General features: G+C 40.0%; 1 protein-coding gene across 1 annotated transcript in view; it reads right to left on the minus strand.

The window, feature by feature from the left end:
* The window catches only part of KCNH8 (potassium voltage-gated channel subfamily H member 8), a 386,943-nt gene that overhangs the window by 242,519 nt on the left and 118,636 nt on the right, over positions 1–25,788 (minus strand). Inside the window, exon 2 of the mRNA XM_019934429.3 lies at positions 16,086–16,319. Coding sequence (XP_019789988.2) covers positions 16,086–16,319 — 234 coding nt within the window. The remainder of the gene's footprint in view (positions 1–16,085; positions 16,320–25,788) is intronic.

Here is a 25,788-nt window from a genome sequence, read left to right on the forward strand (position 1 = left end):
CAGGCAAAGAGCAGAGCACAGAGCCTGGCCCACAGTGAACACTCAGCAAATGGGAGCAGTTACTATTGGATGACGTTGTCTGTGTTAAGTCAGGAAGGCTGACCTCCAGGAAGTGAAGGTCCGCAGGAATCTAGCTAGCTGGGGAGTATCAGTGACCACTCAGTTGTGGAAGGACAGGCCCGGCTAAGCACTTCCTGATGAATGAAATGAGGCCCTAGTTAGACGTCTGCCTCGCTTTGTTCTGATCATCCTGGCTGGAGAGCTGGGGTGAGCACAGGCCCCTTCAATAAACGGTCTGACATAAAACTCCTCATTGATTATACAGTGCAAACTTAACCATGGGTGTAGAAGAAGAACAGGCTTTCTCTCAGAGTAGCTTGTTCAGATATATGCGAAGCAGACCAGGAGAGCTGCCTAGGTACAAAGCCTCAACCCAGGCGAGATAAAAGATAAATTGCAAGGCAGGCTTTTCAGTCAAGTGGCACGTGCCAGCCCCAGCCAAGTTCTTTCTGAGCCCTTCCCCTTTGGCCACTATTTCTTTGAAGTCCTTAACTGTATTTGCACTTCTGAGCTTCACCTTTGGAATGCAAAAGACACAGGAGGAAAATACAGAACACTAATCTTCTATCGAGACTGAACAGATTCACTGGAGAATCATCATAAATGCATCATAAAATGCTTTCTATTTCAGAGCAGGCAAAGTCTCAAGTAAGGTCCCAGAGGAAGCAGGCTGGAGAAAGTGGCTGAGAGTAGCAAGAACAACCCAACCCATGGTTCTCTAATAACTTAGCTGTAGGGAGCACGGTAGGGTACTTGCTGGCCCTTCAGACATTATAAAAACTGCAAATTTTGCAAGCATTTTTTAAATTCTGCATTTCAGAGTTAAATGTCCTCTTATTAGACACATACACACACCAAAAGTGTTTCTACAAATCTAGATGTGGCATTTAAAAAACATGGCTGCAATGAACATTGGGGTGCACGTATCTTTTCGAATTCTGGTTTTCTCCACATATATGTGCAGGAGTGGGATTGCTGGATCCTATGGTAGTTCTATTTTTAGTTTTTTAAGGAACCTCCATACTGTTCTAACACAACATTGTCAATAAACTGTACTCCAATAAAGTTTTAAAAACAAATTTTAAAAATAAAAACATTTTGGGCACACTTCCTATCAAGAGTTGGGGTCTAGGTGCCCCCGTCATGAATCTGGGTGGACTTATGTTTGCTCCATCCACAGTACCGATGTGGGATGGAAGAGGTTTTGCTAGAAGTTTACCTAAAATGGGTCAAGAAAAGGTCACACAGCTTCTGCCTGCTTCATGGAAGCCTAGACTACCTGGGGCCCCCGGGGTTAAGGAGGCTGTGGCAGACACCTCAGTCCACTGTCCCAACGGATCCCAGACTTTCAAGATGCCAGACCTGAGTGAAGCCATCTGAGATCCTGCAAAGCAGTGCATCTCCCATCTGAACCCCACCTCACAACCAACCTCTGCTAACTCCACGTGGAAGATGAATCACTCAGCCCAAGCCCAGCTTGGATTCCTGACCTACAATATCGTAAGGCATAAGAGTTTCTATGTTAAGCCACTAAGTTCTAAGGTAGCTCTTCCACAGCTGTAGATAGCTGGAACACCAAATGAACTTTCTACCAGCCTGTAAGTAAGAATACGGTTGCCCCCATTTCCCAGAAAAAAGTTTCCAAGGTCCCATCCTCACTAGCTATTCAGTAAACCAAGTCTCCAAAAGGGCTCTTCACAAATACTTCTAGAATCCAGTGTAAATGTCCCCACAGGCTAGTCGTCTTGGCTTCCAAGCATGCAGCGCTCTGCGTTCTGCGTTGCTCTCCAGGCTCACTTGGATGCCCTCAGTTGTGCCAAAGGTACCACCCTGAGACAGGCTGGGACCTGGGACCCTTTGCTGCAGTGCTTGCACCTGGACAAACATCTCTTCCAGCAACAAAATACAAAGAAACTATAAGGGACTAAAAATAACTGTGTACATGCCCAGTTGGGGCAAGTTATGGACAACAAGATACAAAAAGACCAAAATAACCCAATTGCTACTTCTGAAGAGCCGGGAGCAAAAGCAGGGTACCGTGCATGCCCCCTACACACGACACCACCAAAGAGGTGGGCAAACCACCTAAGCCACACCTCTGGCCCCACCCCTGGACCTGCCCCTACCCTCACCCCATATAAGGAACCAGCTCGCCCCCCCACCCCCATCCCGGGTAAGCGAGCAAGGGAACCTGTTGCTTGTTCTTGCTCCCTCCTGCTGAAGCAGGGGCCCCAATAAAGCCTTTCCTGAATTTCTTGTCTAGCCTTATCAATTACTATTGATTGAGGAGGCCAAGAACCCTGGTCAGTAACAATCTCATGCTAAGCTCATGTCCGTGGGTCTACGGCTCTGACAGCCTCAACAGCCTGAGGAGATTTTTTTTGTTTTTTTTTTTTTGCGGTACGCGGGCCTCTCACTGCCGTGGCCTCTCCCGTTGCGGAGCACAGGCTCCGGACGCGCAGGCTCAGCGGCCATGGCTCACGGGCCCAGCCGCTCCGCGGCATGTGGGATCTTCCCGGACCGGGACACGAACCCGTGTCCCCTGCATCGGCAGGCGGACTCCCAACCACTGCGCCACCAGGGAAGCCCTGAGGAGATCTTTAGGAAAATATTGCCCTTGCCCTTGCAACACCTCTCTCTGGGACTGGAGTCATCTGAGTCCAGGGCTATGTGGGGAAATGATCCTTTTTTTGCTCAGAATTATCTTCCTTCCTCCCCAGGGCTCACTCAAGCCTAAGATAAAGTTTCTTTTATTTTCTGTAATCTCAAGCCTGGTTTCCTTAGATCTGTTGAAACAGATTCTTGGCTGGCTGACTTGCTCATTGTTCTCTAGATGTGGTGAACATCTAAAGCTACTACAAATGATGCCCATGTTGGGAACCCCCATATTCACAGAAGACACTCATTTAGACACTGCACTTTCCATTACAAAGCATTTTCCTCTTATGGCTGGGCACAGCACACCTTGCTCTGAAATTTGGATCCTACATGAAACCATTCTATATGCAATGCTACAAGCCCATTTCCTAACAGTCAAATGGTCAAGTCACATATGTTATACATTTAAAATGTCAATTTTAATCTGACGTTCTACAACCCCAAGGCTTTGCCTTTTCTCCTATACAGAGCTGCAGTCCTAGAATGCCTAAAGGGTATAATCAAATATTCTAAATATCTTCTGCAGAGTCACACTGAATAACTGAGTGTAATGGAACTAAGAATATATGCTGCCCACTAGAGACTCACTTCAGAAATAAGGCAACATATAGATTGAAAGTGAAGGTATGGGAAAAGATATTCCATAGAAATGGAAACAAAGAGAAAGCTTGTGTAGCTATATTCATAAAAGACAAAAAGGACTAAAGCAAAGACTGTCATAAAAGACAAAGAAGGGCACTGCATAATGATAAAGAGGTGAATCCAGCATGAAGATATAGCATTTATAAATATAAATACATCCTACAGAGGAGCCCCAAAATATGTAAAGCAAATATTAAGAGACCTAAAGAGAGAAATGGACAGACAGCAATAAACTAATAGTAGGGGACTTCAACAGCCCCACTTACCTCACCGTATAGACCATTCAGAAGAAAATCGATAAGGAAGCACTGGCCTTAAACAACACATTAGACCAGCTGAATCCTATGTCTCTTGATAGTCTTATGGGGTTTCCTTATATGTAACAATTTGGTTTTTTCTTGCTGCTTAAGGTTTTTCTCTTTATCTGTAATGTTTGATATTTTAATTATAGTGTGTTTTGGTGTGGATCTCTTTGGGTTCTTCTTTTATGGGACTTGGCTTCCTGGACCTGGATGTTAGTTTCCTTTCCTAGGTTAGGGAAGTTTTCAGCTGTTATTTCCCCCAATAGTGTTTCTTTTCTCTCTCTCTTCTCTGGGACCACCATAATGTGAATGTTATTCTACTTGATGTTGTCCCATAGGTGTCTTATCTTCTATTTTTTTTTTCATGTGTTTTTTTCCTTTTGCTGCTCTGTATGGGTGAGTTCCATTATTTGGTCTTCTAGTTTGCTGATCTGTTCTTCTGCTTCATCTAGTCTGCTGTTGAACCTCTTGTGTATTTTTCAGTTCAGTTATTGTATTCTTCAGCTCTGTGACGTCTGTTGGTGCTTTCTTATATTTTCTATCTCTCTGCTCAGTTCATCCATTCTTCTGAGTTTGTGAGCATCTTTAAGATCATTGTTTTGAATTCTTTATCAGGTAGATTACTCATCTGCATACAATTAAAGTCTTTTTCTGAGGTTTTGCCTTGTTCTTTGGTTTGAAACATACTTCTCTGTTTCTTCATTCTGCCTGACCCTCTGTTTCTGTTTCTATGCATTAGGCAGAACAGTTACGTATCCCAGTCTTGAAGGAGTGGCCTTGTGCAGAAGATGAACTTATTCAAACTTGCCTTAGCTCTTGGTTGTCTTTCAAAGCTCCGTGATTGTCTAAATCACCTGACTTACTCTTGATATGTCTCCTTTGTTGAGATGATGCTGAGACATGTCAGTGTCCCAAAGGGAGGAATCTCATTTAGCACCCAGTTTTTGGCTGATTGGAAGACAGACCCTCAGGCAGCAGCTCTTACAGTAGGCAAATATATACAGACTTGTGAGGCCACAACTGTAATCCCTCCTGGCCTCCAGAGCAGACCTGGAGGTGTCCCATGGGTGATGGTTACACAAATCAGGGCTACAGCTGAGTATTTAAGCTCCTTGCTGTAAAGTCTTATCAAGCTTTAGTGAGGCTGAAGGAGTGTGAAGGGATGGTGTCGCCCCACTTACTCTCCCTGGGAGCACCTCCTTAGACCCTAGATGTGGCGGAAACCTGAAGCCCGTCCCTCAGACTGAAGCTCCAGGACAAGTAAACAAGCGTTTTTCACAGAAAGATGGGTTGTGTTTCCGTTTGCTGTCTGTGCAGTTCCCTGGGGGTGGTGGCCTACCAATAACTGTCTTTCCAATTGTTACAGTCCTGTGGAACACAGTACCTTCAGCTCCTTGGCCACCAGGGCCAGGGGATCAAGGGGTGTCCCCTGTGTGGACTGTGTGCACGTGCTGGCTTTAGCAAGGCAGCTGCAGAGCATAGGGAGTAGGGCACAGTCACCAGCTTCAGAAAGGCACTGGGAAAATGTCTGGACTGCATACACCTGTGGGTTTTAGCAATGCAGCAGGAGAATGCCTTGCTTATGCGTGTGTGCTGGCTTTAGGCTGGGAGTGAGAGAATGCCCCGACCATCCATGCTCACCAGCCCCATCCAGGAAGCAGGGTGCTGCAACTGCCCACATTCTCTGGCTTCAGCAAGGCGGCAGGATTGTGTCTGGAAAAGTAGCAAGAGATGTGCTCTTGGGGCAGGTGGAGAGTGTAATAACAGCACCTGCCAGCACCTCTGTCTCCAGGGAGAGTTTCAACTGCTGCCTGTCCCTTCAGCAGAGGCTTCTAGGTTAGCAAGTGAGTCCCCTTCACATATAGTCTAGATGCTTTTCAAACTGCTGTTTGTTCACTGGGTCTTGGGGTGTGTGAGATTGTATGTGAGCCCTTTAAAAAGGAAATCTCAGTTTCTTATAGCACTTTGGGTCCCTTGGACACCACCTGTTGGTTTTCTTAGCCAGGTATTTTGGGGGTTCCTCTCTCTGATGTAGCTCCCAGGGATTGGGGTGTCTGATGTGGGGTACCAACCCCTCATTTCTCCAGAAGAAGTGCTGGATTGGTGAGATCCCCCCTATTGTGAGTCACCATGCCAAGGGTGGGGATTTTGCTAAGACCATGTCTCTGCCTTTCCTACCCATCTCGATGTGGTCCTTTTAACCTTTGTTGTGAAGAAGTAGTTCATGTAGCTTTCAGATCTTTTTTTTTTCCTTTAACACATGTTTATTAAACATTTCTCATGAGATAGGCACTGAGGAAAATAAAAACATGAATAGGACCAACTGCTCCAATTATCTATTTGAGGACACACACACATAAACAACTGCAAAACAATTCGACAAAGGTTTGTATGAGGTCCTGCTGGAACAGGGAGAAGGGGGTCAGGTGTTTAGCCTGGCTGTCTGGAAGAAAATTCCAGAGAAAGGACATTTAAGTTGCTTCCGGAAGGGAACAACCCCACGTGCAAATTTCCAGAGGCAAGACAATATGAGGCCTGTTTGGGGAACAGAGTGAAATTCCACATGCACGTGAAGGAAGAGTTTTTTATTTATTTAACATTATGTCCCTGACATTTACTCTTCAAAGGACTTCAAATGCATGAGCTCATGCATTTTTCAAATCTTCAAATTAGGTTTCAGATCTTTTTCAAAGGGAAATGATCCAGATGTAGCTATAGATTTGGTGTGTCCATGGAAGGAGGTGAGGTTAGGATCTTCCTATGCCACTATCTTGGACTCCCCTCTCCTTGGCATTAACATTTCTAGACATTCTACCATGTCATGAGAAAATTAAAAGAAGAAATGTGAAGTGCATCAGTGAGTAAAGAAAATGAACAAAGGAGAACTGCTGGGGCAATTGCAAGGTGAGCACATAGGGCTGTGTTCACATCATTTCTCTGCATCACACTTTCTTCATCTGTAAATGTGAGATAATTCATATTTATTTTGAAGTGTTATTACAAAAATTAAATAAAATAACATATGTGCTGCTTAGCAGAATATAATCAATTAGATTTATTATTACTTAGATATCATGTATACTTTTTATTAATGTTAAAAGTTTAAAAATGGTATTTTCATTGTATATTTACTTATGTTTACCTTCTGTTTGAGCTAGTGATCCCCGTTTTCTATTGAGAGTGGTGATTTAGTTTTCTTTGCTTGCAATTAGAGTAAAAATAAAAGAGTCAACTTAAAGAAAAACGTTAAGCAAGCAATAGTTCGGTAGGTACATGGACATAAATAAAAAATCTTGAAAGTGATATGGGAATGATTGAGTCTGTGAGTTAAGAGACTTTTCCACCACCCTATCAGACTCAAGATTCCCTTCTGTAACAAACTCCTGTATTTCCCTCTTTTCTATTTAGAACTGAAAAATCTAAATAATAAAACTTGCCTGCCTATAATGCACATTATTTTCAGAAAAGTTTTCAGACATTCTATATTATTAACAGTAATATAACAGAAATAAAAGTGAGGTTGTCTCTGGTAAAATAATATGGATCACAACATGAAATGCTCAGGTATGACAGACGACAACAGAAGATGTTATGAAGCAGTTGGATAATTGGACCAATATACAAAATCACTGTAAATGCAATAGCTCCAAGTGCAGAATCTGGGCAGATGTGCATATCTGTGACAAGTATTGGGAGACAGTGACAAGATTTTCTTAAATGGTGAAGTTCTCAATGAGATAAAGTTCAATCTTCTCTCACTACACTATGGTTTTATTCTTGGAAATTCAGTAGGAAATTAAAGTCTTCCAAAAAAAACACTGTGTTAAGTTCCAAGTTCAGGTCATTAGAAACCAGTGTTTTACTTCCTGGAAAGCCTGGTGGGGCATTAGAAAGTCATGCACTGCATAATACTGTACTGTTAACTACAGGTACTATTCTGTACAGACCTCTACAACTTACCCATCTTGCATAACTGAAACTTTATATCTACTGAGCAACAATATTACATTTTCCGCTCCTCTCAACCCCTGGCAACTGCCATTCTATTCTCTGCATGTATGAATTTGACCATTTGAGATACCTAATATAAGGGGAATCATGCAGTATTTGTCCTTCTGTAATTGGCTTATTTCACTTAGCATAATGTTAAGAGGATAGATCTCATGTTAAGTGTTCTTATCACAAAAAACAAACAAAAAAACACAAAAGAACACAAGAAATTTTTAGAGGTGATGGATATGCTTAGTACCTTGATTGTGGTGATGGTATCATGGCTGTATGTATATGTCCAAACTCATCAAAATATACACATTAAATGTTTGAAACATTTTGTATATCAGTTATACCTCAATAAAGCTCAGGAAGAAAGGAGAGATAGAGAAAAGGAAGGAAGGAGGAAAGAAGGAAAGAGAAAGAGAGAGAAAGAAAAAAGAAAGAAAGAAAGAAAGAAAGAAAGAAAGAAAAGGAAGGAAGGAAGGGGAAAGAAAAGAAAAGAAAGAGAAAGAAGAAAAGAAAAGAAGAGAAAAAAGAAAAGAATGGAAGAAAGAAAGTCAAGTTAAGCAGTGGACAATTCTTCAGTTGCAAGACCACCCCATACATTACAGTATATCTAGCATCCCTGATTCCTGCCCATTAAATGGCAAAAGAACCCCCAATTTTGAGTCAAACACCCCCGGATACTGGCAGAATGCTCCTAGGAGGTGGTACCATTCCCACTCCCACAGACAACCAGTGGTTTAAGAGCAAGGACCTTAGAGTCAGAGGATTTTTATATATCCTGGTTTCTTTATGATCTTGGGGAAGTGACTTAAATTCTAATCTGTTTAATGTAAATGTAACCAGGTGTTATGGGTTTAATTTTGTTCCCCCAAAAGAGTAAGTTAGAGTCCTAACCCACAATACCTCAGAATGTAACCTTATTTGGAGATACAGTCTTTACAGATGTAAGCTAAGATAAGGTCATTAGGGTGGGCACTAAACCAATATGACTGGTGTCCTTATAAAATGGGGAAATTTGGACACAGACACACATGCAGGGAGAATAGTATGTGAGGATGAAAGCAGAGATCAGGGTGATGCTTCTACAAGGTAAAGAATACCGAAGAGTGCCAGAAGCTAGGGGAGAGGGATGGAACAAACTTCTCCTGTCAGCCCTCAAAAGAAACCAACCCAACTGATACCTTGATATCCAACTTCGAGACTTCAGAATAGTGATACAATAAACTTCTGTTGTTTAAGCCACTCATTTTGTGGTAATTTGTTTTGATAGCCCTAGCAAACTAATATATCAGGATAATATTTTTGCAAAATTAACTATATCACTTTAATTTTCTTCTTAAATCTTTGTTCTCTTGCAGCATTTCTCTTCTTGTTGAATCTATTTAATATAAAAATAGGCTTGAAAGATAAGCGTTCTGCAGAGAAGATATGCTAAGATAAACGTATTAAGGTTGGGATTTGTAGATTCAACCATGATGGTCTTCCATGACACAGAGACGATACAATTTTCTACCGCTAACATTTAAGCCAAGAAGCCAGAGTTAGGAAGAAGACAAATATGACATGACATCCCAGCTTGTCCATTCTCAGCTCGAGGGATTGTGAGAAAGTAGGGGAGGCCAGAAATAATCTCCTCTCTATGAGGTTTCACAGATTTGAAGCAGGGAAAAGCTGTGTGTGTGTATTTTTCTTATCAATTATTTTTTTATTTCTTCCTTTTTAAAATTTTATGTTTTTTAATACATTTTAAAGGTTACTTTCCATTTAGAGTTATTACAAAATACTGGCTGTATTCCCCATGTTGTACAATATATCCTTGTACCCTACCTCACACCCAGTAGTGTTTTGATAGCTTTTTTTGAAATACTGAAGGCAGAAGAGACATTTTACCTTCTCTTTGGGACACTTGAGAGAACCTGCTTGTCAGACTACCTCTTTATCAGCATGAAGGTGGCTGCCCACTTTTGAGGAAACGTGATAGCATAAAGGATGCTCGAGTGTACTCAGAGTCTCCCTTTGCTTCCATGTGTGAAGGATGGGAATGCTCACCTAAGGTATCCATTATCCTCCCAAGGCTAGCAATACAGAGGATAGAGAACAATAATGAATGCCTTGATAGTGGCATGATGAAAGACAGGCAAAAATGAAGAGAGATCTATAGTGGTTTCAAGCGCTAAGCGGAAGTGAAGTCATGTAGGGAGCATCACCAGACACAGAATGCAGCTGCAAACGCCAATAAGGGGAGCATCAGACACATGGGTCAGGCATGAAGCAGTGAACACACAAGGAGTTAGGGGGACCCTTTCTACACTATGCCATGAGTTAGTATAAGATCCTCACATCCCAACCATGCAAATGGAAATTTAGACAGAAAGAAAGGAGAAGGAGATGATAAAAAATTGTACTTATATCCCCAAAGCAATTATACCTTGCCTAAAGGGATTATTTAAAATACAGCGGTGGCCATGAAAACTTTGGTTTTGAAATATGCCCAATCCTTTCACAAAATTAAAGTAACTAAGATAGCAAAATCAGAAATCCAAAAACTACATTATCAACCAAACTATATGACAGTGTGTCCCCATAAACCTGAGAATACAGAATGATGAGCAATACCAACTAAGAAGCTAGACCCCTGCAGGAGCAGCAGCTTGATTAAAAAAAAAAAAGAAAGAAAGTTTTTAATAGCCCTAGAGCTTGGGACCTCATAATTTGTCAACAAGTGTCTACTCCCCAAAGAAGAAATCCTCTGAAAGTAGAGGATTCCACACACAGATCTGAAAATGATTAAAACTAACACAGAGCTTCCCAGTCTCCAATTTGCAGGTGAGTGAGAATGGGCTACAGAAAGGTAGGATGGTGTTGGGGTTGCCTGAGCCTCCAATGTTCTCAGAAAACCCAGCAGAAATTCTTTCCTGGATGTATAGAACTCACTGAGGTATAGAACTATACCCAGGAGAAACTGCTCAAACCAGAGCCCTACTTGATCAGAGCAGGAAAATCAGGGTAAAGAAAGGAAACATTTCTAATACTAGTGTGAAACAGGTCCTCACTAGGAGAGGAGACCTAACTCAGAAAGAAACCAAAATTGTAAGCTATATGGGGAAAGCATTAAAAAAAAAAAAAAGAAAACTTTTTGGGAATGGCAAAAGGAGACATAGGTTTAGGAAAGTTTTCCTAGCACATCTCTATTTTCAATATTCTTAAAGTTGAGAAAAAAATTCAAACATGACAATAGAAAAAGATGAAAGAGAAGATAAAGAGAAAAACTATCTGAATACAGATACAGAAAGTAAAAACACATCCAAAATATTCCATAAGCACACAAAACCCAAATATTTCAAAATAAGTAAAAAGTAATTAAGAAAATTTACAAACTTTGAAATAACTACATACATAACCTACATTGATTTATAAAAGCTCAGAAACAGTATGACTAGGAGTTATGGGATGAACTGTATGCCCTCAAAATTTCATATGTTGAAGTCCCAATCCCCATTACCTCAGAATGTGACTGTATTTGGAGATGGGAGTCTTTAAAGATGTAATTACTTAAAAAGAAGTCATTTGGGTGAGCCCTAATCTAATATGACTGGTGTCATAAGAAGATGAGATTAGGACAAAGACACACAAAGGGAAGACCACATGAAGACACAGAGAAAAGACAGCCATCTATAAGACAAGGGGAGAGGCTTAAAAAGAAACCAACCATTCCAACACCTTGATTTGGGGCTTCTAGCTTTCAGAAATGTAAGAAAATTAATTTCTGTTGTTTAAGCCACCCAGTCTATAGTTTGTGATGGCAGTCTGAACTAAGATACAAGTCAAAAGAGTGATATAAATAATATGACTTAACTGAGCTCAGGAGAGGATATAAATGAAAGATAAAGAACTGAAGACTTAAAGAGAAGAAATACAAGTGTGAATAGATACCACAAAAGGAAAGGAAAGGAAATAAATTGCACACGGTGAAAAATTGAAAACAAAAAATAAAATAAATGAAAAAGAGGAAGAAAATGATAGGTACAGAGGACAGGCAAAGAAGATCCAACACACATGTAATAAGTGACTGTAAAGAGGAAAATCAAAGTGAGAAAACAGATTAATGATAATTAAAATTCAAGAAAAATTTCCCCAAGTAAAAGGGTCTTAAACATAAATACTACAGGGCACATCACATAACAGAGGAAAAATCTGATCCAAAAAATTCTAAACCAGGTATCAGTAAACTGGCCTGTAGGTCAAATCTAGGCCACCTCCTGTTTTTGCAAATAAAATATTTATTGGAAGACAGTAACACCCATTCATTTACATATTTTCTTGGGTTGTTTTCACACTATGGTGACATAGATGGGTACTTGCAACATAGGCTGTATGGCCTGCAGAATGTATAATATTTACTCTCTGGCCCTTCACAGAAAGAGTTTGCTGACCTCGGCCTATGCCAAGATATATTCCAGTAAAACTATTAGATTATAATAAAATGAAAAAATGAAATGAAATAATAATAAAATAAATTCATTGAACATCCAGGACAAAACACCAACTCACTTAATTAGTGGCACTTTTAGGGTAAAATAATACTCTATGCCAGTACACAAAAGAATAACATAATTGAGATAGTAAAGTGAAGAAAATATAAACCAAAGGTTTAATTTTCACCCAAATTGATCTACAAGTACAAAGGTCACAGTCATACTGTTATTAAAATGCAGGGGCTCAGGGAAACAGTTTCCATGAGCTCTTCCTAAGATGGCTCAGAAAACAAGCTTCTGACAATGAAGAAATTATTGGAGAAGCTTTAGAACAGAATATAAGGTGATCATTATTTCACTGTAGCAACAAGATTAAATAAAGGAGGATAAGAATGACAAAATACATGCAATTGTTATTTGAGCTGACAATGTAAATATAACTATGAAAGAGGTGAGAGAGGAACATAGAGCGATAATAAGGAAAGCAGACCATGCACGCTGATTATCTTATAGATATTAACTGGTACTAAAAGGACATTACTTTAAATTAGCTTGTGGGGAGAGAAAGGAGGGAGAAGTGGGTAACTATAACATTGCTTATGATAGAAAATGAAGACAAAAATCTTTAAAAAGTGGGACTATACAATATAAACATACCACATAAAAGATAACTTTTAGAAAAAACACAAAACTTTCTAAATAACAACAGTAGTACATAAAAGAGAGAGAGAGACAGAGACAGAAAGAGCAAAGAAAACAGATAACATTCTAGAGGGAACACAAATGTCCATCAGTAGGGGAGTCGTTGAACTGAATCATATGATGTAATACTATGCAAATGAGTGATCACATTTTAGAGGGAACACAAGTGTCCATCAGTAGAGGTTTATTTAACTGACTATGTAATACTATAATGGATCCACCTGATGTAATACTGTAAGTGACTAGGGTGGAGCCACCTGATGGAATACTATGATTGATCCATATGATGTAATACTGTACAAAAGAATGAGTGATTGTCATCCAGCATATGTTGTTCTAAAAGGTATACACAGTTGTAAAAGATATTGCTCTGCAACTATAGAATAGTGTGCAAAGTATGCTGCGTGTAAAAAAGGAGGGAACCACTCTATAAGTAAAGTATTGCTGATATTAAAAAAAAACAATGAGGATAAACACCGAATTTATAAAATTGTGACCCTTGGTTCAGGTACCCATACATTTGTTTGTCTAGAATAGCCGTGGTTAATGCCTTTTGTATATCAGCAGAAGTGGAGGGGACTGCTTTTTGAAAAGACATCGTAATGGTCTATTTCTGATGTATAGGTAGAATCTGGGCAATTTAAAGGGAGGACAAGAAATAAGAAATGTTAACTCCTGCACATAAAAATATAAAATATTACTCTCTGTACTTTAGCCGAAGAAAAGTTTGAGTGTTTTGCTTATCTGTGAAGCTAGTTGTCTTCTTATTTATTACCTAATTTTTAAAAACCTTATTCTTTCTTGGTGCCTTTAATGATTTCCATCCAAAGGGGTCCAAGGTTGTAGGCATCTTTATAAAAAACTAGGCTCGGGAAACTCTTTTAGGGGTTCACTCCCACCCTGTGCTTTATATTTCTACTTTTCTGACCTCCAAAGTCTCCACCCTTTGGCCTTGCCACCTAAACTCTCCTCCTTGGCCTTAACCTTTCTCAGAGGTGCCACATTTGGATATTGTGAGAAGGCTTAAAAAGGAAGAAACACAAATGGATTTGGAGAGACCTGTACAAGGCACCTATCTTAAGAAGGACAAGTCTGCAGTCAGCGGATATTTCAGACAAAGCCTCTCCTTTTCCCTTTGTTCACCAGATGGCGGTTTTATCACTCCCTACCAGTTTGCATTCTCAGTGACCAACTCCATTTTCTTTTATCTCAGGCCCCCTTTTCAGTGATTGTGGTAAAATTAGATAGAGCTAGAATCCTTTTATTTTATCGCATTTGCAATGTAGGCCTTATCTATTGACACTGGGAAGGACACAATGGTCTGAACTGTGTTCCTGGTGCCAAAGAACTGGAAATCCTATTCCTCCCAGAGGGGTGCTTGCCAATACTTCCTGACTACCATGCATCCAAAATTCACACAATCAAGGACTGTCCTCCAAAGACAAATAACTTTTAAAAGAGGATGAAGTTCCCATGTTCACGCTCAGATACCTCCTCCTAAAAATGACCCCAGTACTAAGTATTAAAGAGGCCAGAGATGCTGTTAATTGTCCACAATGCACAGGAAAGCCCCCACAACAAAGAATTATTGGCCCCAGATGTTAATAGTGCCAAGGTTGTGAAACCTTGAATTAGAGTACAATTTAAATGTTGTAACAAAAACACCTAGAAATAGAGTGATTCAAACAAGATAGAACTGGATGTGTCTTTGTCTAGGATGGGAAAGGTGGACCTAAAACCACACCCAGGCTCCTTACCTATTGTTGCTCTGTATTACTCTATGCTGTCGACCTTGACAAATGGTTGAAGCTGGCTTTCCAGCCTTGCCTTAACATTCTGACTCGTATGTATGAGTTTACTAGGGTTGTCATAACAAAATACCACAGACTGGGTGGCTTAAACAACAGGAATTTATTTTCCCACAGTTCTAGAGGCTGGATGTCCAAGATCAAGGTGAGGCTTCTCTCCTTGGCTCATACATAGCTACCTTCTCGCTGTGTCTTCACATGACCTTTCCTCTATGTACACATATCCCTGGTGTCTCTTCCTCTTCATATAAGGACACCAGTCATATTGGATTAAGGCTCCATCCTTATGACCTCATTTAACCTTAAAAGGCCCTATCCCTACACACAGTTACACTGGGGGTTAGGGCTTTGATATATGAAATTTGAAGGGATGTAATTCAGTCCACAACACCACGGGAAAGGAGAAGAAGAGAAATTAGAGGTCAAACAATTTCGTTTTTTAGGGATTTCACCCAGAAGTTGCATAAATCATTCACTCTTATATATCATTGGCCAGAACTTAGACACATGCCCTAGCTAACTGCAAAGAAGGCTGGGGAATATATTCTTTAGCTAGGCGGCCATGTGCCCAGCTAAATAAAACTCAGGGGGCTATGTTACTCAAAGGAAAAGTATTAAAAAAAGAGACAGAATTCTAGAAACTGGAAAATGATGGTTTGTTCTCATTTTTGATCTAGCATTTCTCCAATATAATGCCTCTTGGATTCACCCCCTCTACCACGGCTTACAGGATAATGATATCTATTCCCATGTAGGAACCAAGCACTGTGGAAACTACACCCATGCCTAGATACTTTTTCATTTAGAAGAGAGTCAAAACCATAGCCACAAGAAAATAGTATTGCCCAGTGGCAGTGTTGAGTCCAGGAAAATGTACTCCCACCCTGAGACACTGTGTGTCTCTTATTTTGTCTCTAGAATTTAAGAATAGTGAGAAAGGCTCTGTGAACAGGAAACTGGAAGAGAAAATGCCTATGCTCATGTCCTTTAAATTAACTTCTTTTTCTGCTGTCAAACACTTGGATCTCTGTCCCTAATGACTGAGGCTGAGATGTGGTTCTTAAAGATGGAAAACTATCTCTGAATAGTTAACTATCTCTGAATCTGTTAATATATTAACAACCATCATATCTGATATATATCTTAAGCATGACCACAACATAATACACTTTATTTTAACATATATTACCTCAGTTAATATATTGACATTGAATAATTGTAATTCTAACGCTAAATTTTCAGGTAGTTTATGCTGTTAATGGCTAAAACAAGGCCATCATCCAAGTTATTTGTGGAACTTCAATAACAGACTGTATTTATGTAAAATACCATTAAGCCTTAGTGGGAGTTATGGAGCAATTACAGCAATGGGAGTTAAAAGAAGGTGGGTGACCTTTCACAACTGTCCAAGGAGCACCCATCAGAAAAAGCCAACTCACCGTTCTTCTTGTAGAACATAATTTCTCCTTTGAATTCTGCTTTTTCCTCCAAGGACTTTTCTATCTGAAGCATCAGTTGCTCGTTGGTCTCAACCCCGAATAAGAATTTGCAGCTACAACTCTTCTGCATGACTTCTGTCCGGGCAAATCCAGCAAGCTCACAGAAGCCATCCGAACAGTAGACTATGGGGAAACCCTTAGCCACCTGGGCGTTGGCGAGGATGAAGTTGCTATCTGTAGACCAACAAGGAGAAGACAGCAAGTAAACAAGCATGAGAAATTCTTTGTAAATCGCACTTTCAGTAACAAATCACAAGCACATATGTTTAGCCAACATTACCAAAAATGCAAGTCCTGATGGGCTGGGGTGGAAAAGAGACACCCCAAAACATAGAACGGCATTGCCCAGCAGAAGTATGTATTAAGCTCCAACATTGGTTTGCATTTTGAAACACACCATGGAGGGAAGAGAGTATTCCTTGGCCTGCTTTGAGGCACTTACCATCTACCTAACAGTAAGGAATGGTGCTTCTGAGTGTGGCTTCTGGTTCATAGCTTGAATCTGCCACTTGATGTACAGATGACCTTGAACAAATTACTCACATATTCTGAACCTCAGTTTCCCTAGGTTTGGTTTCCCTAAAAGCAGACCGTGAGGCAAGGATTTGACTGTAAGCAGTTTATTTGGCAGGTGATTCTAGGAAGTAAGGAAGTGGGCAGGGAGGAAAGGTAATAAAGGGTGAGACAGAAAGGGGTTTACAGATATGAGCAACTCAGGCTCAATCACACAGGGACACACAGAAGAAATGACTGGGCAGAACACAGCTCAAACTTTTCCCAAAGAGGAGAGAAAGCCAGGGTATTTATCCACCTCCATGAGTGTCTATACCTCATTGGTCAGGACACTTTGGGGTTGTCAATATGTTAGCACTTTGGCCTGCCCACTTGGGCTGAACACATTCTCCGGAGGTCACTTGGGCAGCACGATGCTGGAAGCCACCGTATATAAGGAAATGGTCTGCACAGCAACTTAAGGTTGAGTCAAGGAGATCCTGGGAGGGCACTGACAGGTGTACAGAGAGGGTGATACTGTTCCTTACTTCATAGATGTAGAGATTCGTGAGAAATGCTTAGCACGATGTCTGGCACAAATAAGTACTCAATAAAAATTATTATTAAGAGTATTATTCACATCTTATGGCTACTATATTAACAAATAAGAATGTAGGGCAATAAAAAACAGGACACAGTTGTTAAGCGCTTAGAGATAACTTCTGGAGGAGAGCCTGAAAGACAACATTCAAGGGAGGTTCAAATTTTTTGAGATTAACTTAGAGGGTGTTTACAGGCAAACCATGCATATTAGAGATGGGGTGTAAGACAAGACATGTATAAAATGCATTGGTGGGTGACTTTCAGGTTCAGAATGAATCAGAGACTATTATGAAATCACTCATTCATTTGCTCACGAAACTAAAGTTGAACAGAGTCAGTGTATCAGACAGTATTAGAGGCTGGGATTTTAAAGATAATAAAAAGAAAACGAAAAATGGAAAGAACTGTGGCATAAATTGTTAAATGAAAAAAAATCATGATTCGGTGTAGTATGTTATTAGATGAACTATTTGTCAGAAAATATATAAACCCATATAGACATGTACGTGTATCCACAAACAGGAAGTGTTTAGGTATACCTAAAACCAAGTGGGTTAACTGGTAACTGCAGATGTCTTCAGAGAGAGCAACTATGGGCAGAGGTGACAGGAATACTTATTTTTGCCATATTCTTACTATATCCTTTGAATTTTATATCATATGTTTTATGTATTACTTATTAAAAAACTAGGATTTTAGGGCTTCTCTGGTGGCGCAGTGGTTGAGGGTCCGCCTGCCGATGCAGGGGACGCGGGTTCGTGCCCCGGTCCGGGAAGATGCCACATGCCGCGGAGCGGCTGGGCCCGTGAGCCATGGCCACTGAGCCTGCGCGTCCGGAGCCTGTGCTCCGCAACGGGAGAGGCCACAACGGTGAGAGGCCCACGTACCGCAAAAAAAAAAGAAACAAGCAAAAAACTAGGATTTTAAAAGAGGTTTGCAGCAGACATCATATCTTGTATGCCATGAGAAAAGAGGAATCCCCGCTACTTCTTGGTGGCCAGCAGGACAGGCACTGATGATCTGTTCCATGGGCTTTCCCATCTCTTTTTAAACATCTGTTGCATGTTTCCATAGACCCCCATCAGCTGGCAGAACCAAACCCACTCTACTCAGGTTTGCTCCAATCACGTCCTAAGCCCAGAGTAAAAATCCAAGTGCTAACATCTGCATCCTGCCTGGGCCGGGCTTACCCATCTCCTTGCCCAGTCACCCTCTCCCTCTGCAGAATAGTCAGAGCTTAAAATCCATACTGGGAAGCCTTCAGTGGCACATTGTTTTGAGGCCATGGGAGTGAATTAAATGATCCAAGACTAATGTTTAATTCTCTCACACTTTGAAGAAGCATCTATTGATGGTGTATGATGTGATGGACTTTGTTCCAGGTGCAGAGAGAGGCAGCCTTAAAGATCAGCCTTAAAGATCAGCCTTGAACCTATGGGAGTTCCCAGCTAGGTCCAGAGCGGGGCACCCTCCTATTGGTCTTGGTCTCACCAACTCTGCACAGTTCTGGGTAACTCTCTTACCATTAGTTTCTCTTCCTCCTTCCATTCTAAAATTTAGGCTGAGAGCTAGCTTAGAAAATGCAAATGCAGAACATTGGCAAAGTACTCAAATGTTCTGAAAGAGCTTTTAATGTTTTTTCAGAAGCCATTTTTCAGTCGACTGCTGACATGTTTATTGACTCTACTATATGCCATGTGACATGGTTCTACCATATGGCAGTTCCTAGAGTGAGGTGACAGGGGGGTGTAAAAAGATGAATAAAGTATAATCTCTAGCTTTAGGATGTTACAACATAATTAAAGAAATGCATGAATATCTGTAACATTAAAATACAGCATATCGTAAGTACCAAATCAGTGGTACACAGATAACTACTCCCAGAGTTGAGAAACTGAAGATCCAGGGCTTTTAAAATGACTAGCTAGGAATAAGACAAAAATGGGTGGAGATAATTATCAAAAGACCTGGAGGGTTGGAGCAGATGCCTGGATGGCCCAGGCTCAGAGTATGAATGGAGAAATAGGAATTAGAGACAGAGAAAATACATAACATTACATTTTGTCCTAAAGTCCAGTTTCCCATCATTTAAACAGCCACAATAGTTTTCTTTTGTTAGTTTGTATCTGTCTTTCTACTTTTGACCCTTGCAGGGACTTGTATTTTATAGCTGTGTCTTGCACATAGCATGCATTTAATTTTTTTTAAAGTACGACATGAAGATACATCCACCAACCTGAGACTGATATATTTACTTTTATTATGATTACCATATTACATTGTCTTTTTCTTTTTTTTAACCAACTTAATTTGTGCTTTCTCTTCACTGTGTTTTGTTATTTTGCCTTTTCCATTTTCAAAAATTAGAAAATATAACACACCTGAAAAAAGGTTTAATAACAGTACTTAAAAACAACAGTAAACACCCGTGGATGGTGAAAACCCCTGTGAGCACCACACAAATTGTATTTCCCTCCTTCCCCAAAGAAGAAAACCAAAACTTGAATTTTTGTAATAATCATTCCCATTTACATAGTTTTTACCACTTACATATGTATCCTCATGTTGCCTATTTTTTCTGATTCTTATGGCATATATTATGGTATTTCATTCTACATACTTTTTAGTGACTTGCTTCTTTTATTAATTTCCTTAGCATCTTTATAATTGTTTATGGACATAAGAAAAGACCAGTCCTTCAGAGCTACAATAAGCTTCTGAAAAAAGCCGCTAAAGGATTCACCAAATTGCCTGATATGTGCATTTCAATTAAGGATTATAGTGTGTTTGGGGTACTGAATTCTTCCTGCAAATACCCTGCAAAAACAAAGCAAAACAGGAAAAAAAAAAAGTCATGTATTTGAGCTTTTCTGTTTATAGGTAGCACTTGTCCTGTCCTTGATATGTAATTGCATTTCAATCCGAGAGAATTTAGTGGCAGTCGGCTTCTCATAAAGCTTAGTGTACTAGCTACGTGAATAGTCCTTCTGTTTGGAAAAGAGTAGCTCCTCTTCCCAGCTATCTACTTAGAAACATATGCTTTTCTGAATACCAGTCCTGGAATCTCCAAAGAAGAAATGTGACATTTACTTTAGAATTATGCAAAACAAAGCCACTGCCGTAATGATTATGAACCCATCAGGGGTATATCACCAACCATACATATGTCAAGGGTACTTAACCTTTTAAATTTTTTTTTTTTTTTTTGCGGTACGCGGGCCTCTCACCGTTGTGGCCTCTCCCGTTGCAGAGCACAGGCTTCGGACGTGCAGGCTCAGCGGCCATGGCTCACGGGCCCAGTCGCCCCGCGGCATGTGGGATCCTCCCAGACCGGGGCACAAACCCGTGTCCCCTGCGTCGGCAGGCGGACTCTCAACCACTACGCCACCAGGGAAGCCCTAACCTTTTAAAGAATCAATTATGCATATGTGATATGCATCTAAATGCCACACAGCTTTTTCCTCCTTGTTTCTAGGTCATCCTTTTGTGTAAATTTAGTTTCGAAGTGCCGGTAAACAGTAAGATTTAAATATGTTTACATTCTGAGTAGTTGATTATTTATCTAAATGGCTCCTTAGCCAAAAGCTTTCATGGATCACCAGAGGGAATCTCAGGGTTGGTGGAGACCCAGGCCATTTGCTCTGAGTCCCTACTGTAGGGTACCACTTTCCCATTCAAATGGAGATGTACTATTCATTGTCGACTGCCAGGCACAAAGGGAATGGGAGTTGGAAAGGAAAAATATAGAAGGAAAAAAAAGAGGAGAACGCAAACACTGATCCACTACTAGCTCCTTTCATCCTCAGCCCATTTTTCAGATGAGAACACTAAGACCTGGAGAACTTCAGTGTCCAGTCCAAGGTTTGAAGGGAGGGATTAAAATCCAGTCTATGTGACAAACAATGTTTACTACGTCATGCATCCTTTCTGTAAAGAAGTGACTTGTTCTCTACTTCCAGCAGAAATGGGTTAATTCTAGAAAAATATTTTTACCCCTTCAGTCTACAAAGACCTCAAAGGCACAGATTTTTCTCTATAGAGATCATTTATTAGAAGTTCATTGATGACATCTCCTAAGCCGGTCTGGATCTCTCAACAACCTCTAGGATACTTCCTCATTTCCTCCAGAAAGTCAATATTTCAAAAACATGAAAGAAAGTTTCAACAACTTTCTTGGCTCCAAAATATTTTGCATAGGCCCACTCCAGAGTCCCTCAGGAGACAAAGAAATGTAGTTGCAATTCAAACGATCTGGATTCTGACCTCTTCAGTATTCCTAAAATTTCCCCATTGAAATGCCCTTCTACTAGGTAGAAGGGTATTTAGTGGCCGAAGCCACTAAATGTGCTTTCCAAGGAGCCTAGAGGCACTGCTCTAAGCTCGATAGATATTGGTTTGAAATCTCAGGTTAACTTAAAAATCCAACAGAATTTTGCATTTATGCTTGTTTGAGTGTTTTTTTTATTATGTTTTAATATGGACCTGCCATATTTTTAATTCAATTGAAAATTCAGGAGGATATGCTGTTTGTTTTCTATGACTCTGCATACTGTTTAGTACACGCCTACATCACCTAAGTTTGAGATTCACGACTGGTGGTAGAAAGGTGTATGCTTAAGAGATTGGACAGATCCAGATCACTCTCCCCCTCAACCTTGGTCCTTTAAGACAACCAGCTCAGCACCCGGTCTAAGAATCCTCCACATGGAGACCCCGAGCCAGTGACACCAAAAGACACACGGAGAGATACTAAGAGATGCTAACTGAGCATCACTGAGAGATACTAACTGGGCATCAAAGAGAAACCTGTACCCCTGGCCCCTTCTGCCGAAGACACAGAAACTGAGACTTTGATGGTCCAAATCTTTATTTCTGAAAAGTGCCCCTGATACAGGTTCTCTTTTAAAACCAAATCTTGTGTTGGGTTAGCAAGTACTCATGTGAACAGACTCGCATACCACACAGATGGGCAAACTTGAATCTTATAGGCCTCCATTTTCTTGTAGAGGGGAAGAAACAAGCATGAAATTTTAATTTTCTTTTATGGGTTGCTCCCAAGCTGTCTGAATTACACTTACATACAGGTCCAACAAAGACAACATCTGTACCTCTTGTGATATCGATCACCGCCATCTCTCGAGACTACTTTATCCAGGTACAGAGAATATGAATGCTTATGACTTTAAAATATTTAAATGATCTTTGCACTTTATATTGCTTTCGGGGAGCTTAACTGTATCGTTTCCAAGTATGATGGCATCTGTATTAGATTAATGGTACTGGCTGCAAGCTAAAGTCCTCAGTATGCTCTCTGCTAAAATTTAGAGGCTGCTTGGAATTGAGGACTTATTCTAACCTTACTTTAAAAAGCAGATGGCAAATTTGCAAAGAGGGATTCTCCTAGTCATTACAATGTACACATCACCTAGTAGCAGGCTTCAAATGGTTATATTGCTAACGTTCATCATTTATGGTTTGATTTCTAACATACTGCATAAATGATCACTTCAGGCAAAGATTAGAAGAAAACTTTGTAACAAAGCAAAGCTCAAAGCCGGAACCCTAGGGCTGAAGTCATAGTAGAAAGCAGAAAGTTGTGTATATGTATGAGTACATCTTGCTCTCTTAAGGCCAATAAACAAGTAAACACGGAGACAAATATAAACTAATGTGCTTCACCACCTCGCCAGTGAAGCTAGCAGCCTCACTGGGAACTTCTTAGAAATGGAGAATCTCAAGCCTCAGCACACACCCCCTGAATAAGAATCTGTATTTTAACAAGATTCATATGCACATTGTAAAGTCTGAGAAGCTCCTTTAGAATATCACTGGAAAGATCTAGAAGAACCTAGTCACAGTAAACGAATGAGGGAGGGCACCTGCGTGGCTGAGAACAAAAAAGGAAAGGAGACTGATTTTCATCATATTCTCTTTTTAGTGTTTGAATTTTGTAGCATATGCATGAATACCTATTCGGAAACATCTTAAAATGTATTTAACCATGCATTTGAATGGCTTAATAAAAATAACTTGATTAAAGACAAATAGTGATTTTGATGAAGTAGAAAGAATCTAGATCAACAAATTTTTAAATTTCCAATAAACAAAGATAAAAGCTCATTAAGACGAATAAATTCAAAGCAAGTTTAGTATACTCTTTATCATAATTTGGTATTAGCAAAATCACCAGTAAGTTTTGCAAATTCCATTTTTCAGCTGTGTGAACTTCAGTGGTGAGTGGTGCTATTTCTTTTCAGGTGCACTGTCTCTTAGAATTCAGTAAATGAGTTTCATTTAGAAAAAGAATGATTTTTAATTAAGACAGGAGGGCAGGATTCATCAAAAGTAAAATGAATGAGGGAGAAACCAGAAAATCTCAAAGGCAATAATAACAAAACGTGTTTGGTATTTTATCCACAATTGATTCTCTACGAATACATCTGAAATAATACTAAAATATGCCCCAGTTCTCTGGGGTTCTTGTCTAATAGAAGTAGTCGTTTAGACAAATGGTCTTTCACATAATCTGTTTACTTTCTTAAAAATTAGATTACCTATACTCTGTCACTGGAATGAACACTCTAAGGGACAGTGGTTTGTTTTGTTCATTAATTTAGTCACAACCTCTGGAATGGTGCCTGGCACATAGTAGGTGCTCAATAAGTATTTGTTAAGCAAATGAGTGAAATAAACTTGGAACCTATTAGTTTTTATTAAAGCACATCAAATGAGGGCAATTGTTTGTAGCCAAATCTATTGCTTTATTATTTAGCAGGAATCATTTTTAACCAGCAACTTTAAAAATAAAGTCAGAACTGCCCTGAACAGTCCATCTCATGCCCATAGTTTTCATCCTGACCTGCTACTTTTAGTAAAGTCTTCAGTAAGCATAAATAGAAAATTTTATTTTCTATTAGGAAACCGATTAAGAAAAAAACAAACAAACAAATGAAGTTAAATAATGCCAAACAAAGCCCTTTCTTCAAAATATAAAATGAAATTATGAGGCACTTTCACTCAGTAAAGAAAACTACTGTGTGTACATGAATTCAGCATTTGGGAATCCTTAGGGACTCTTCAGGGCTACTTTGTAGTTTTCTAATCCAGGATACTGTCTTTTAGCCACTACCCTAGTGAAGGTAGGCTAACCTGTTTCCAACAGTGCCTAGAGAAAAGAAATAGGCATGATGTAAATATCCCTGCCTCATAATGTCTATTAAATAATAATGGCTATTATTCCTACATTTTCATATTCATGATTCCTGTCCCTCCCTACCTCTCCTCCCTCAAATCAAATATGAACCATAAGTGAGCTGCCTGGGAAGGTCAAGCTTTTTTCCAGCTTTTGCAAACAGAGGAGGAGAAAGCGCAGTGTTCACTATACTTTCTCCCTTTTCAAATATATAAGACTGGATGATACAAAAATCCCAGCTCTCCCAGTCCAGAGGAGGGGTCAGGGAGAGAGGAAGTTAGGCAGAAACTGACAGGGAGGGCTTAACAAGCCTTGGCAATCGGGGAACCTGGATTTTCTGGCACAAGTCTCATTTTATTCTCTTAAATAAACAAATTACCAAATAGGTAGCTAATTGTGGTTTCAATTTTACACCCTTGTAAAACTTTTCTTAGGAGTTTATTTAAAGACAAAATAAGACCACGTGACAATATTTTTGTTCAGAAAGACATAGCTATTTCTTTGGGCATCTTACTGGACCTATTGAAAGACAGATTAAATGGAACGCAGCAAATGAAACCAGCCAGATTCTGTGTCTATTCAGATTCCCCAAATATTTCATTTAACTTGTCCCTTGATCATCCTCCAGCACAACCTAGAGTTTGCTTGCAATGACATTTAATTCGAAGAATATTTCCTTTTAATTTCAAACAAACTAGAACAGGCTCTTTACTGCACATACGTGAAGATTTGAAAAAAGGGGATTCATTCAGCCATATTTTAGTCATTTTATTATTTTTCTTTTACACTTCAAGGACTTTCCAATTTAATTTTTTTTTTTTTTTTTTTGCGGTACACGGGCCTCTCACTGCTGTGGCCTCTCCTGTCGCGGAGCACAGGCTCCGGACGCGCAGGCTCAGCAGCCATGGCTCACGGGACCAGCCGCTCCGCGGCATGTGGGATCTTCCCGGACCGGGGCACGAACCCGTGTCCCCTGTATCGGCAGGCGGACTCCCAACCACTGCGCCACCAGGGAAGCCCCACCAATTTGAATTTTTGAAGACAACAGATACAAATTAGTGTGCCCAGTGCCCCAGAGTGGACTGACTTTCCTCTCTCCCTTCAAACTTTGTTTATATTCTATGGAAGCTAATGCAATGCAAATGTTTCTCATCATTTGGTAGCTTTTTCCAGAACCTCATCTAGCCACTGCATAGTCTTCTCTGCTTCTCAGTACTCACGTTAAACAAGAAAGATGAGGGGTTCTACAAGAGAGAATTAATTTAGGTAGCAGGAAACACAAGAGTAAAAGAATTTGATAGTTACAGTTATTCCACAGCTGTAATATTAGCATTTTTATTCTAGTGTCTTTATAAT

This window comes from Tursiops truncatus, chromosome 4 (genome assembly GCF_011762595.2).
Source record: "Tursiops truncatus isolate mTurTru1 chromosome 4, mTurTru1.mat.Y, whole genome shotgun sequence".
NCBI lineage: Eukaryota > Metazoa > Chordata > Mammalia > Artiodactyla > Delphinidae > Tursiops > Tursiops truncatus.